Genomic DNA, 12,715 nt, shown 5'->3' on the forward strand with positions numbered 1-12,715 from the left:
AGGAAAATCATTAGTGAGTTTTCAGCCACACAGAGACCAGAGACAGAGACCTTTTGTTACTCACAGAACATGACCTCACATTCCTTAAAAAATGAAAAAAAAAAAGGGCAGCCGTGACCTAATGGTTGCGGGTTTGAGTCCCGGGTCCGGCAGGGATTGAAGGTGGGGGGGAGTGAATAACCAGTGCTCTCTCCACAGAGCAATAGCAGCATTAGCAATATGGCTGCCCACTGCTCTGGGTGTGTGTTCACGGTGTGTGTGTGTTCACTGCTGTGTGTGTGCACTTGGATGGGTTAAATGCAGAGCACAAATTCTGAGTATCACCATATTTGGCCTCACGTCACGTCCTGTCCTTTCCTTTCCTTTCATCCTTCACAGAACAGCACATAGACTGCTTTTACATATATAAATGCATAGAAATGATGTTAAAAGGACTTATAAATGAATACCAGAGCATTGCGTAAGTCCATATCATGTACACAACCCACACATTTGACTATCATGTTCAAATTACTCATTGTGTATGTTTTTTATTGAGTCTTAAAAGTTTATATTCATGTTTAGAAACGTTTTGAGAAGAGATTTTCAAACACACACATACTATCAATCAATTCTTTATAAAATGTATCATGTCCAAATTATACTCTGCAAGATCAGGAAATTTTGGACCATGTGACTAATAGGATAACATGCTGATTTATGTATTGGGAGGAGAAACATAGCAACACTTGAGCTAAGACAACGTCTAATTAGTCAAGACACCATTTTGATGTGTGTCCAACAGCTGAGTTTAAAAACTCAGGACACCAACGAATTTTGTTTTTCACTCTTGGGCTTTTTACCACTGTCTTTTCCCACACCTCACCTTTTTGGGCTGTTGGGCATCCTGGCCTGCATGTCTGCTGCTCCTCTACCATGAGAACTGAGGAGATAACCCATCTAGTTTCATCACACTCTTCTCTCTTTTACTGTATTTTTTTTTTCATTGAGAATTTTGTGTTCTGAGTTGTTTTGCTGCATAGCTGTGTCTCAGAGTCTGACCTTGTCTGACCTCAAAACATCAACCAGCATACTGACTCCACACTAATCCTTCAGCTACTGAACCTCCAGCAAATCAACAACCTGGGAAAAACCCTTTCAGCAGCCAACGTTGCACAAAAGGGAATCCTAATAAACACAGGCAATGCAAGTAAACCTCCAGAGTCTCACTGAACAGTCTTATTCATATTCAACATATTTTCACAATCCTAAGTTTAGCAGAAGTATAATAGTCAACATTTGAAGTGGATCAAAAAAGTTCATCAAAGGTGTCCCAAGACAAGAAGTTTTTTTTTTTGTTGTTGTTGTTGGTTTTAGGACAACTTTGATTTAAAGGTTTTGATCCACTTCAAATGCTGACTACTGTAGTAGCTTGGTAAACTCAGCAGATCTATGTAAGTGTTTATAAAATGTAAGGATATTGATCAAAATGTAGGCCCATCCCATATAGTTGGCTAAGGTGCATGTAGCAGCATAGAAATACTATCTGAAAATACAACATTAATATGTTGTGATGGTGTTTTGTCTTTTTAATGGTGAATGGCAAATTATATAGCACAAAAGGTGTATGCATTTAGATAAATGACTACTGCAGTATTGTTTCTTTGTTTTATTGTATTGAACATAGAGAATTAAGTTAAACTTGTTAAACATTAATGACTGTTCTTATGGCTTTATTTATAATGGGTAAAATAAATCAGTTGAACGTCTTTGATAAACTTCCTCATTTAAGATTTTTTTTTCTGGTTTACCAAGGCATTGTTTTTCCAGTGTAGTCAAAGAATCCTCCATTCTGCTTCTCAGTAAGACTGCCAATGACACTCAGCATCCCCTCCACACTTTCTCTGGTATCAATAAGTGCCTGGTGGACAAACAGGGAATAACGTGCATTTAAAATAGTGTAACATTAGCAAAAAGCGACCATCAGCGTGCAGGTCTGTGTAGGTCCTGAGAGATACCATTACTACTAAATCTAGATTTACCATATCTCCACCCCCCATGTCCGTCTTCACCCATCCTGGGTGAAGAGACATGCAAAGGATCTCATCTGCCTTAAAGTCCCTAGCGGTATATACTGTCAACATGTTAAGACCAGCCTGAAAAGAAAACAGATGCATGACAAAGTTTCAATGGTTTTTGTTCAAACTGTGTTCATCTGCACACAGCTTATTAGCGCAGTCGTTTGGAATTCGCGTTTCTTTAAACATTTCCAAATAACTGTTTGTTATAATAGACAAATGAGGATTTTTGAAGCCCATCAGAACAGTTTTAGGATTCGGTACCTTGCTGATGCTGTATGGGAAGAATGGGAATGGATCTATTATTTCTGGCATGATGGTCATAGATCCTGAATCTGTGGAGATGTTGATCACAGCTGCTTTATCACATGACATCCCTGGTTTGCTACTAGCTTTAGCTGCTGTTTTCAGATATGACAGGTACTCCTGATTAAAGACATTCACAACCAAGTATTTCAGACACTGGAAGAAATCAAGTTTCGTTTTAGATTCGGCATGCTCTCAAAAGTGATTTCCATTACCCGAATGACAAACAAAGGTCCTATCACGTTGGTGTTGAAGGCGTTTTGCATGTCCTCAACAGTTGCGGTCAGCATGGTTTTTTGTGGCAACACTGCAGCATTATTCACGAGCAGGTTCAGGCCATTCCTCCCTAGTAGAGAACCCACTTTTTTGGCAGACTCTTTGATACTGCATGGATCAGCAACATCTAAAATTAGCAGGAATAAAATAAGTGACATGTTATTTCGAAACTTAAACACTGCAAAAATGCTTTTCTTACTTAGATTTTTTTTGTCCTGTTTCCAGCCAAAATATCTAAAAATTCCTAAATCAAGAAGGATTTTCTGGACAAGTAAAAATTATTGTTTTGTTTTCAAAAAAAAAAAAAAAAAAAAAAAAAAAAAAAAAAGTCAAAATTAAGCAAGTTTTTGCTTGAAACAAGCAAAATAATTGTCTTCTGCTTGAAATAAGACTTGCTTACCCCACTGGCAGAATATTTAGCTTGTTCTAAGCAAAAACTCACTTAATTTTGACTTCTTTTTTTTCTGAAAACAAGACAATCATTTTTACTTGTCTAGAAAATGATTCTTGATTTAAGGATTTTTTGATATTTTGGCTGGAAACAAGACAAAAAATGTACAATGTAATGTGTAATGTACAATGTAGTCCAGAATACAAATGTACCAAGCTTCACAATGGTGACAACATCTGGATGCTTTTTAGCCAGTTCTCTCAGTGCCTGAATCAGAAAGAGAACGTAAATGATAAAGACAGATTTGTCTACAATCCTAAACTCAATTCACCTATACTCACCTCAGAGTTTGGCCCATCTGGGTCACGACATGCAGCAAAAACCTTTGAGCACTGGGCTTCCAGGAGCTGCTTGACCATTTCTAAACCCAAGCCTCGGTTGGCGCCTGTCACTAAAGCACTGCATGCCTTAAACACAGCCATGTTCAAAAATGAAATTCTGGTTCTGTCAGCCAACCTGCTGCACAGTACGGCATTTTGTATAGCATGCAGAGTGGCCTCTACCCCCCTATTGCACAACGCATACAGTGTGTGTAACCATGAGATAACATTTCATCGTGACTCAGGAACTTTTCAGTGCTTTGAGTAGTAAAACTGCTTGGATGCCTTCCAGAGGCTGTAATGTATTATTCCAAATCATAAACGCTATCAGGAGTAAAAGCAGAGGCTAAAGATCTAGGCTAGAACCAACAGGCCTGAAGCAAAATCTGGAAAGTATGACTCAGAAACTGATGAGCTAAATAGTAGCTCCATTATTGCCACTGTCCATAGGTCGTTCAAAGGGAACATTCCCCGTAATTTAACCCTACACTGAATAAACTTCTGTTGTGAAGCTGGGTTAAAGAAAAGTCAGTTCACTCAGCGGCCATCTGTTTTCCTAAAACACATAAATTGCAAATGCCCTCCATTGGAGATGAGGCCTGGACCACAAAACCAGTCATAAGGGTCAATAATAAGCTGAATAAATAACCTTTTCATTGTTGCATGGTTTGTTAGGATAGGACAATATTTGGCCGAGATACAACTATTTGAAAATCATAAAATCTAAGGGTGCAAATATTGAGAAAATCGCCTTTTAAAATTGTCCAAATAAGGTTCTTAGCAATGCAAATTACAAATCAAAAATTAAGCTTTGATATATTTACAGTAGGAAATTTACAAAGTATCTTAATGGAAAATGATCTTTACTTAATATCCTAATGATTTTTGGCATAAAGGAAAAATTGATCATTTTGACCCATACAGTGTATTTTTGGCTATTGCTACATCTTCAGGACAATTGGCCTTAAAGTGGAGGTTCAGAGAGTCAAAAGCTATAAGTACCTTGGTGTCCACAGCTGAAGATTTTTTTCAGTCCCTACCATAAAGACCGAGTAGTCAGAGTAGGCTGTCTGCATCTCTACTTCCAGTAAAGGCTAAACATTTTTGCCTTTGCCCTGATTAACTTTTACTGCTGCACCACAGGGAGCATCCTTACAGATTAAATAATAATAATAATAATTCTAGTGAAAACAATTAAATACACCAAGTATAACATGTGAACATTTACCAAGACGTATGATAGTGATCACACTTGGATGCTTTCTAGCCAGTTCTCTTAATGCCTTAGAAAAGCACATTTGGATTTATCCTGGTGTTTTCTATTTGTATTAGTTATTTAAAACTCACCTCAGACTTTGAACCATCTAGGTCATGGCAGGTAACAAAAATATGTCATCTCTGACAAGAATCCTCCAAGAGTTTCTAAGCCCAAGCCCTGGTTGGTTACAGTGATGAAGATATTGCATGCTTTCACTGCTGCAAGTTCATCAGTCTTGGTTATCTTTTGAAGTGCTTTTTATGTGTATCAAGTGAATTCCACGCCCATTTTTAACTTATGTATTGTGCTGCATCATACTGTATGTGTTATTGAGGTTAAGAGGAAAAGATAAATGATATGAATTGTCAGAGAGAGAGAGAGAGAGAGAGAGTTTAAAAACAAGCTAAACATAACATTTCAGCTGTGAAATCTGAGATCTGTGCTGTTAACTAAAATACTAACAGCGACTGCTTGTCTCTGCTTGTTAATGATTTGCAAGTGTGAAAAACAGTGACGGCTCTTTAAATAAAGGTGTGCTGAAAGACCGTACAGAAAACAAAAGAAATGAGTAACATGTTTTCAAAGGTTTTTGCTTGCAGTGCTTTCCTGTATAGTAGTTGAAATTAAAATTTCCACAACTCCTGATTTTTATTGTACAATATGTATGCTCCAGCATGCTTTTTTTCTTGAATATAAAGAGTGATGTTTAGTCAGCTCACATTGACACGTAAATAACTTGGGTGCTTGGGTTTTTGGGCACTTTCCATAAAGCTAATACACTGTATATAATAAGGATATTTTACTTCAAAAAAGACATGCTTATTATTTTTCCCTACAATAACGCCAAGTAATAACCCCATTTATTTCCTCCACTGAGAAACTTATTTTTAGTGATTATATATAAATATTTCAAGACATGAGCTTGAGGTTTTTTATCAATATTCTGAACTCTTTTGCCTGTTTGAGGATGGTACCCAGAGGATGTACTGATGGGTACACTTAGGAAACAGAAGAAGGTCTTTCAAAATTTGGATACTAACTGAGGACTGCAGTTAGACACTATTTCTTTCGGGTGCCTGAAGTTTTGGAAAACATGGTAGAAAAGGTCTTGGAAAATCAATATTAACTAGCATGTAGATTTGGCCACTGAATGGTGGGAGATCCTTGATAAAACACATTCACAAGTACAGCAGGGAATGGGCAGCGTAATGAGTTTGGAGAGCACAGTTATTTGGTCATGGCACAGTTTGAACAGGCCTGGATGAAGCATCGTACCCCGTGGGACATACATGAATAACAGTAGTGGTCATGATGGGTCTGGCTGATGCTTGGATGATTAGTGCACAGGGAAGAGAGGAAAGAGTCTAGGGATGGTTGGTGCAGAATTTCTGGGATATGTGTGTGATGTATAGTGCAGTATAGCTGGGACAAAGATTATGCTGACCTCATGTGGCAGGTTCAACAATAACATTGACTGTAACCATGAGTTTTTTTGTTACTCAAGTTACTCTTCACTTTTGACAATTGACCCTTCAAATGAAAGCTGGCAAATGACAGCACATTTTTCACATTTTCACAGTACACACAAAAAATACTTTCAAAATTGATATTCTAAAGTTTATGATGTCTAAAACGTACTAAATACCAGTAATGACCCAGCATTGAAAATTCTATTAACTATTAACTTCTCTCCCTGATTCAGCTGCATGTGTAATCGACAGCATAAAACAGTTAAATAAAAGACAGCACCGCTTTGCTTATCAAAGTGTTTTATTGTATGAAATGGTATAAAATTGTCATGTTTCTGTCATAAACCCTTGTGGCACTTTATTGTAACCATTTAATGGTTATTAGGTTAAATGAAGCAGTTTGGACCTGGCCAGCCTTTCCGTGACCATATTTTTCATCTGGTTTACCAGGGCAAAATTTCTCCATTGTAGTCCAAGAATCCACCGTGCTGCTTCTCAGTAAGGCTGCCAATGACACGCAGCATCCCCTCCACACTTTCTTTTGATTCAAGCGGTGCCTAGTGAAAATACAAACATACATATAGTTCACTAACATCCATCCATCCATTTTCCATAATGTTTGTACTATGCTTTGGAGCATAGCATATTTAGATGGAGACTAAAGATTTGATATTGCAGTGGGGGGAGGAGTTTCTGTGAACTTAAATTTAACAACCTGTGGTAATATAGAGCACAAAATGTTTTCTAATTTGGAAGCATTAAGCTTGAGTTTAGGTCAAATTATTATAAAGCTGTAATAAAGTCTGTCTATTTATATTACATTTTGGCCAGCAGGTAGAGCTGTCACTCAATCATTTCTCGATTACATGCAAATTATTTTGTACAGCAAAGTTTTTAATACCTTGGCTGTCATACACTGTTAAAAAAAAAGTGTTGAGTCAACATAAAATAATCTGTTACATTGCTAATCAAGTTGTTTAATCAACTTGAAATATTAAGTTGTACTAATTAACAGCTTATATATTTGAGTTGACTAAACAACAAATTTGGTTTGTTAAACTTAAAAGCTTGGCTTGTTAACCAGCTGCCTAAAATTTTAAGTTGAATCAACTCAAATATCTAAGTTGTCAACTTACATTTCAAGTTGACTAAACCTAAAATTGTAAGGCAGCCAGGTAACAAATTATCTTAAGTTGACTCAACAAATAACTTTTTTTTTTTTTTTACAGTGTAGTAGTGTAATATGATTTGAAGCTTGAAGAAAACTTGAAGAAAAAAAACCTGTATATTAAATATGTACTTAACATGGATTCATGGGATCTAAACTCACTTTTGCGCCACCCATGTCAGTCTTTACCTATCCTGGGTGAAGGGCCATGCAGAGAATCTCATCCGCCTTTAACTCCTCAGCAGCTAACACAGTCAGCATGTTAAAACTTGCCTGATATATAAACATAGCATTTGAGTTATGCATGGACTCATGCCATCAACACATCATGCGAATTAATGGGATCTGGTTTAAGTAATAGCAGAACTACTTAAATCAGGACAACTTAAAGAATCTAGTGTACCTTGCTCACACAATATGGAAACACTGGGAATTGGGAGTACATGGAAGGCATTCTGGTTATGGATCCCCCAAGAGTGGAGATGTTAATGACAGCTGCTTTATTACAGGACATTGCTGGTATCCCACTGGCTTTTGCCGCTGTTTGTAGATATGGCAGGTATTCCTACATAAAAAGAGAAAGGATTACAGATTTTTAAATTAAAAGTTTATTTATAATAAAGTTAACATTGAAAATTACTTTTTGAGTTCTGGCAGTAAGTGTACAGCATATTGTAGCTTATTCATTTGTACTACACTGTAAAAAATAAAAAGCACAATTTGTTGAGTCAGCTTAAAATAATTTGTTACTCTGCTGCCTTAAAATTTTAAGTTCAGTCAACAAAAATAAGTTTATTCAACTTGAAATGTTAAGATGTACCAAGTAACAACTTAGATATTTGTGTTTGCTAAACTTAACAGATGGGTAGGTAACCCAGCTGCCTTAAAATTTTAAGTTGATTCAACTAAAATCATTTAGTGTCATGTCATTTAGTATAATTTAACATTTCAAGTTGAATACACTTTTTTTGAGTTGACTGAACTTAAAATTTTAAGGCAGCCAGGTTACAAATTATTTTAAGTTGACTCAACAAATTGTTTTTTACAGTGTAGTTGACTAGTCATCTAGAAATGTTGTATGTTGACACAGACCCCAAAGAAATAGTCAGAAGGAGACTGAAGCATGCACGACAAAATAAACTACTGGTAAACAAAGCAAAACGAGGTATTTCATATTGCATTGAGGAAAAGTACTTCAACTTATAGAAAAGCTCTAAAAACTTCTAGATCTGCTTACTTTCCATCTCTTTTAGAAGACAACAAACACAACCCCAGGCATTTGCTCAATATAGTGTGCATCAACAGGTGCCACCATTTTCCCACAACACAGCAGTTCCTGATAATATCTCCCAAGGGTAACATGTAAAAGCCCCAGTATACTTCAAATGAAGTTCGGTTTCGTTTTTTGTTTGGGGGCAAAACGAAGTTCGGCTGAGCGCCGGTAAAAAGTCTTTGAAAATTATGACACCCCCGCGCTGCTGGAGGTGGGCTGTAGACAATGTAAATATGTGTCGCGTAGCTCGCGCGTATCACCAAACACAACAATGATGCAATGATGAAGTGTATCTAGGTGAGACGGGTACTAATGGTCAGAATATTCTAGAAAAAAATAATAATTATTAGCAGCAGTTCAGAGTCGAATATCATGTTTGCAATACAAAAGGTTTACTTTCTCAGTACGTGAGTGAGCTTATATCACATTACAGTCCTTCACTTTCGCTGCCTTCTCTGGCCAAGTGTATCAAGACCAGATGGTGGATCAACACCTAGTGATGACCTCTATAGCCTAAATATCAGTGGAGACTATGTCAATCAGACGAGCCCAAGAGACAGATCCCCTGCGAATACCTCGTCAACTAGACAGCCATCAGGACTTCTGCACAATCTGACCTGTATAGCAGCCTGGAATTAAACCACATCATGCTGGTTTCCTAGGCCAGAGGAGAACTGGCCCCTGACAGAGCCCTGGTTTCTCCATTTCTGTCACCGATGGAGTTTTGGGTCCTTGCTACTGTCGCCTTCGGCTTGCTTACTTGTGGACGCTTAGTTTCTGGCAATACACTATTGGAAAAGAGCTGAACTGAGCTGGATGATGTCATCACTGAATCAACTGAGTTTGTTATTGTCCTTTTGCATTATTGGCAAACTATTTTCCTCTTTGACACTGTAAAGCTGCTATGACACAGTCTATATTGTATAAAGCGCTACATAAATAAAGGTAACTTGACTTAAAGTGCAGCAGTGTCTTTAGCCTTAAATAATAAGGGTGAGAGACCAGCTAGTCCCATTTTAAGATTATTTTGGTACAATGCCATGAACCTTGCAATCCTTGAAATCTATGCCACATCCAGTGACTTCACCAGAAACACTCATTTTCATTGTTCAATCACAAACTTATGCACCGGTGACAAAATATAGAGAGCCCCAGCCTAGATGTTTAGCCAGAATGCATAAGATTTAATGACTTCAAATGACAAATTGTTTTTTAGAGCTCTTGATGCTTTCTACATTACCTTAATGATTAGTAAGGGTCCTATTACATTGGTGTTGAAGGTGTTTTTCATGTCTTCAACACTGCTAGTCTGAATGTTGCCATTTGCCAATATTGCAGCATTATTCACAAGCAGGTTCAAACCGTTGTTTCCCAGTAGAGATCCTACTTTCTTGGCAGATTCTTTGACACTGGATGGATCATCAGCATCTAAAATGAACAGAACAACAATTAGTGCTAAAGTATTAAGCAATGAAATGGTAATTACATACAAAAATCTAAAAACTATTTCTAGTGAGCTTTAAATGCATATTTACCAAGACGAATGATAGTGATCACACTCGGATGCTTTTTCGCCAGTTCTCTTAATGTCTTAAGAAAGATGATATGCATAATTAAACATGGCACATTTGGATTTATCCTGGTGTTTCCTATTTGTATTAGCTATTTATAACTCACCTCAGACTTGGGCCCATCTGGATCACGACAGGTAGCAAAAATATGCCGTTTTTGACAAGAATCTTCCAAGAGTTGCTTAACCATTTCTAATCCTAAGCCCCGGTTGGCTCCGGTGATCAAGATGTTGCATGCTTTCATTGCTGCCATGTTCTAAGTTCACCAGCTTGGCTTATCTAACCTGATCTTTAGAAGTGCTTTATATACAGGCAAGTTAACTCCACACCCATTTTGAACTGTATTGTGCTATGTCATACTATAAATAAGATAAGATGAAAAAAAAAACAAAAAAAACAAGCCAAGGTAACAATAACATGTGGGTAATGATTTGAAAATCTGTGATGAAGAGTGGCAGCTCATTTAAATTAGGCTGCAGTTTTTTTTTTGTTTTGTTTTTTTTTGAAAGAAAAACAGAAAAGTAAGACTAAGACTAAAATAAGTTTTGTAAACTTGAAATGTTAAGTTGTACTAAGTAACAACTTAGATATTTGTGTTTGTTAAACTTAACAGATAGATAAGTAACCCAGCTGCCTTAAAATTTTAAGTTGAATCACCTCAAATATCTAAGTTGTCACTTAGTATAATTGAACATTTCAAGTTGAATAAACTTTTTTTTGAGTTGACTGAACCTAAAATTTTAAGGCAGCCAGTTTACAAATTATTTTAAGTTGACTCAACAAATTGTTTTTTACAGAGTAGAGGGGATAACAGATATAGGCTAGATCTGGACAGTTTAAGACAAATTCTGGAAGGGACAACCCAAAAAGTAAAGAGCTGATTAGTAGTTCAACTAACACCAATAAAACATAATAGAGCTCACCAGTTGCAAAAGCAAAAGCCCTAATCACTTCTTCCATTGAGAAATAGTGATTACTTTTAGTGACTATGTCTCAAGTGTAACTGTTCATGAGTCATTATTGTTAATAAACCTTTCCAGTAGCAGTGGAAGGTAATAGAAAAGAAACGTACAATTTTGCACCATCATGCTGACTGTGTTTCTTTAGTCATTTAGCAATCCTGCAGTCTGAACTACCCTCAGAGTCATCATGCCACCGTCTTGCCATCCTATAAATAATTTTTTGTGTAATTGATTTTCAAAGTATTTGGAACACAATAACATAGAAAAGAGAGAACTGATTTATTGCTTCCATAATTGTTTTATTGTATGAAAGTACATTTGACACAAAGTTGTCATCTGCTTATTACATGTGCCCTTTTATGGTTCATAGAAAAAACACGGCAGTTTAGACCTGAATAGGCCCTTTTGTGACCTCGTATTGGAGTGACTTTGTTCTTTTGGCTTACCAGAGAATGTTTTTTCCATGGAGACTTCAAACTACTAAAGAAAAACTAAACACTCACTTTTTCTCCACCCAGTTGAGTCTTCACCCATCCTGGCCATGCAGAGCATCTCCACACACCTTTAACTCCTCAGCAGCTAACACAGTCAGCATGTTAAAACCTGCCTGACAGGCAAACATAGCGTCAACATAATACATCAGTTCATGCCATCAATACGTTATGGGTAATGAATGGGATCCAGTTTAACCAGTGCCAAAGCAGAACTTTGGTGTACCTAGATAATGGCATATGGCATGCATAATTACTAAGCAGATTATGTTAGTGTAACAAGTGGCTGCTATAGGCCAGCGTATGAAGACACAATCAGAATAGGCCCTCACACCCGGTGGCTTTAGGAAAACAGTGAACTGTGGACAATATGCATTTAAAGTCTTATACTTCTATATTTATGACTTTAAATGCATATTGTCCACAATATGTCAAAGTCATTTATATGTGCCAAACTTCCTGCCTCCAGGCGGTGGCTCTATGACTATAACTGGTTATTAGCATGTAGATGTCTTCAGGCCAGCAATTTTATCAAACATATGAAGTTTGGTGCAGATTGAACATGGTATGTTTGAGTTAGTGCAAAGCATGACGTATTCTGTTGCCAACAGGTGGCGCTATGATTATACCTGAATATTGGTCTTTCCATGTCTTCAGGTCAGGATTCTTATCAAATGTGTGAAGTTTGAGGCAGATTGGACATTGTATGGCTGTCCTTCTATTTCTATGGTGAAACATCAAACTTTGTCAGGCCGCCACGGACACGCCCTTTAACGAAAACTCAAGATCTTCGCAATTTAACATTCCAAAGGCCTTTAGATTAGACTGACCAAATATAATGTTGATGTCATAAAATCTCTATGAGGAGTTCATTAGAGCGTAAAACATGCCTCTGCCTGTTGCCAGCAGGTGGCATTATGGCTATAAGTGTTCAGGACAGGACTCCTGTCATGTGTATATGTGAATTTTGGTGCAGATCGGACATTGTATGCCTGAATTATAACAACTTCCTGTTTCATGGCAAAACTAACGAGCCATTTTGCCACACCCACTTCTGAAACCCATATCAGATGTAAAGTTTCACCACTTTTGGCATGTGTGCAAAGTTTGAAT

General features: G+C 37.1%; 2 protein-coding genes across 4 annotated transcripts; both read right to left on the minus strand.

Annotated features, from left to right (window-relative positions):
* Positions 1–1,635: 1,635 nt before the first annotated feature.
* LOC127159486 (C-factor-like) lies at positions 1,636–4,911 on the minus strand. Of its 2 annotated transcripts, XM_051102304.1 has the most exons (7): positions 4,758–4,911; positions 3,372–3,497; positions 3,243–3,297; positions 2,579–2,766; positions 2,322–2,483; positions 2,022–2,135; positions 1,636–1,900 (listed from the first exon to the last, which is right to left on the minus strand). In XM_051102304.1, the coding sequence occupies exons 2-7, from the start codon at positions 3,447–3,449 to the stop codon at positions 1,787–1,789; spliced, it is 711 nt and encodes a 236-aa protein (XP_050958261.1). In that variant the 5' UTR covers positions 3,450–3,497; positions 4,758–4,911; the 3' UTR covers positions 1,636–1,786. The 2 variants fall into 2 exon arrangements, with proteins under 2 accessions (XP_050958261.1, XP_050958253.1); XM_051102296.1 differs by lacking the exon at positions 4,758–4,911 and having other exon boundaries at positions 3,372–4,731.
* Positions 4,912–6,441: 1,530 nt separating this feature from the next.
* On the minus strand, positions 6,442–10,418 carry LOC127163368 (uncharacterized). 2 transcript variants are annotated; one of them, XM_051106568.1, is made up of 6 exons: positions 10,256–10,418; positions 10,114–10,168; positions 9,819–10,006; positions 7,709–7,870; positions 7,495–7,578; positions 6,442–6,694 (listed from the first exon to the last, which is right to left on the minus strand). In XM_051106568.1, exons 1-5 carry the CDS (start codon positions 10,400–10,402, stop codon positions 7,495–7,497), a joined length of 636 nt encoding a protein of 211 aa, XP_050962525.1. In that variant the 5' UTR covers positions 10,403–10,418; the 3' UTR covers positions 6,442–6,694. The 2 variants fall into 2 exon arrangements, with proteins under 2 accessions (XP_050962525.1, XP_050962524.1); XM_051106567.1 differs by having other exon boundaries at positions 6,575–6,694; positions 7,468–7,578.
* Positions 10,419–12,715: the final 2,297 nt, after the last annotated feature.

This window comes from Labeo rohita, chromosome 3, assembly GCF_022985175.1.
Source record: "Labeo rohita strain BAU-BD-2019 chromosome 3, IGBB_LRoh.1.0, whole genome shotgun sequence".
In the NCBI taxonomy this organism is placed as follows: domain Eukaryota; kingdom Metazoa; phylum Chordata; class Actinopteri; order Cypriniformes; family Cyprinidae; genus Labeo; species Labeo rohita.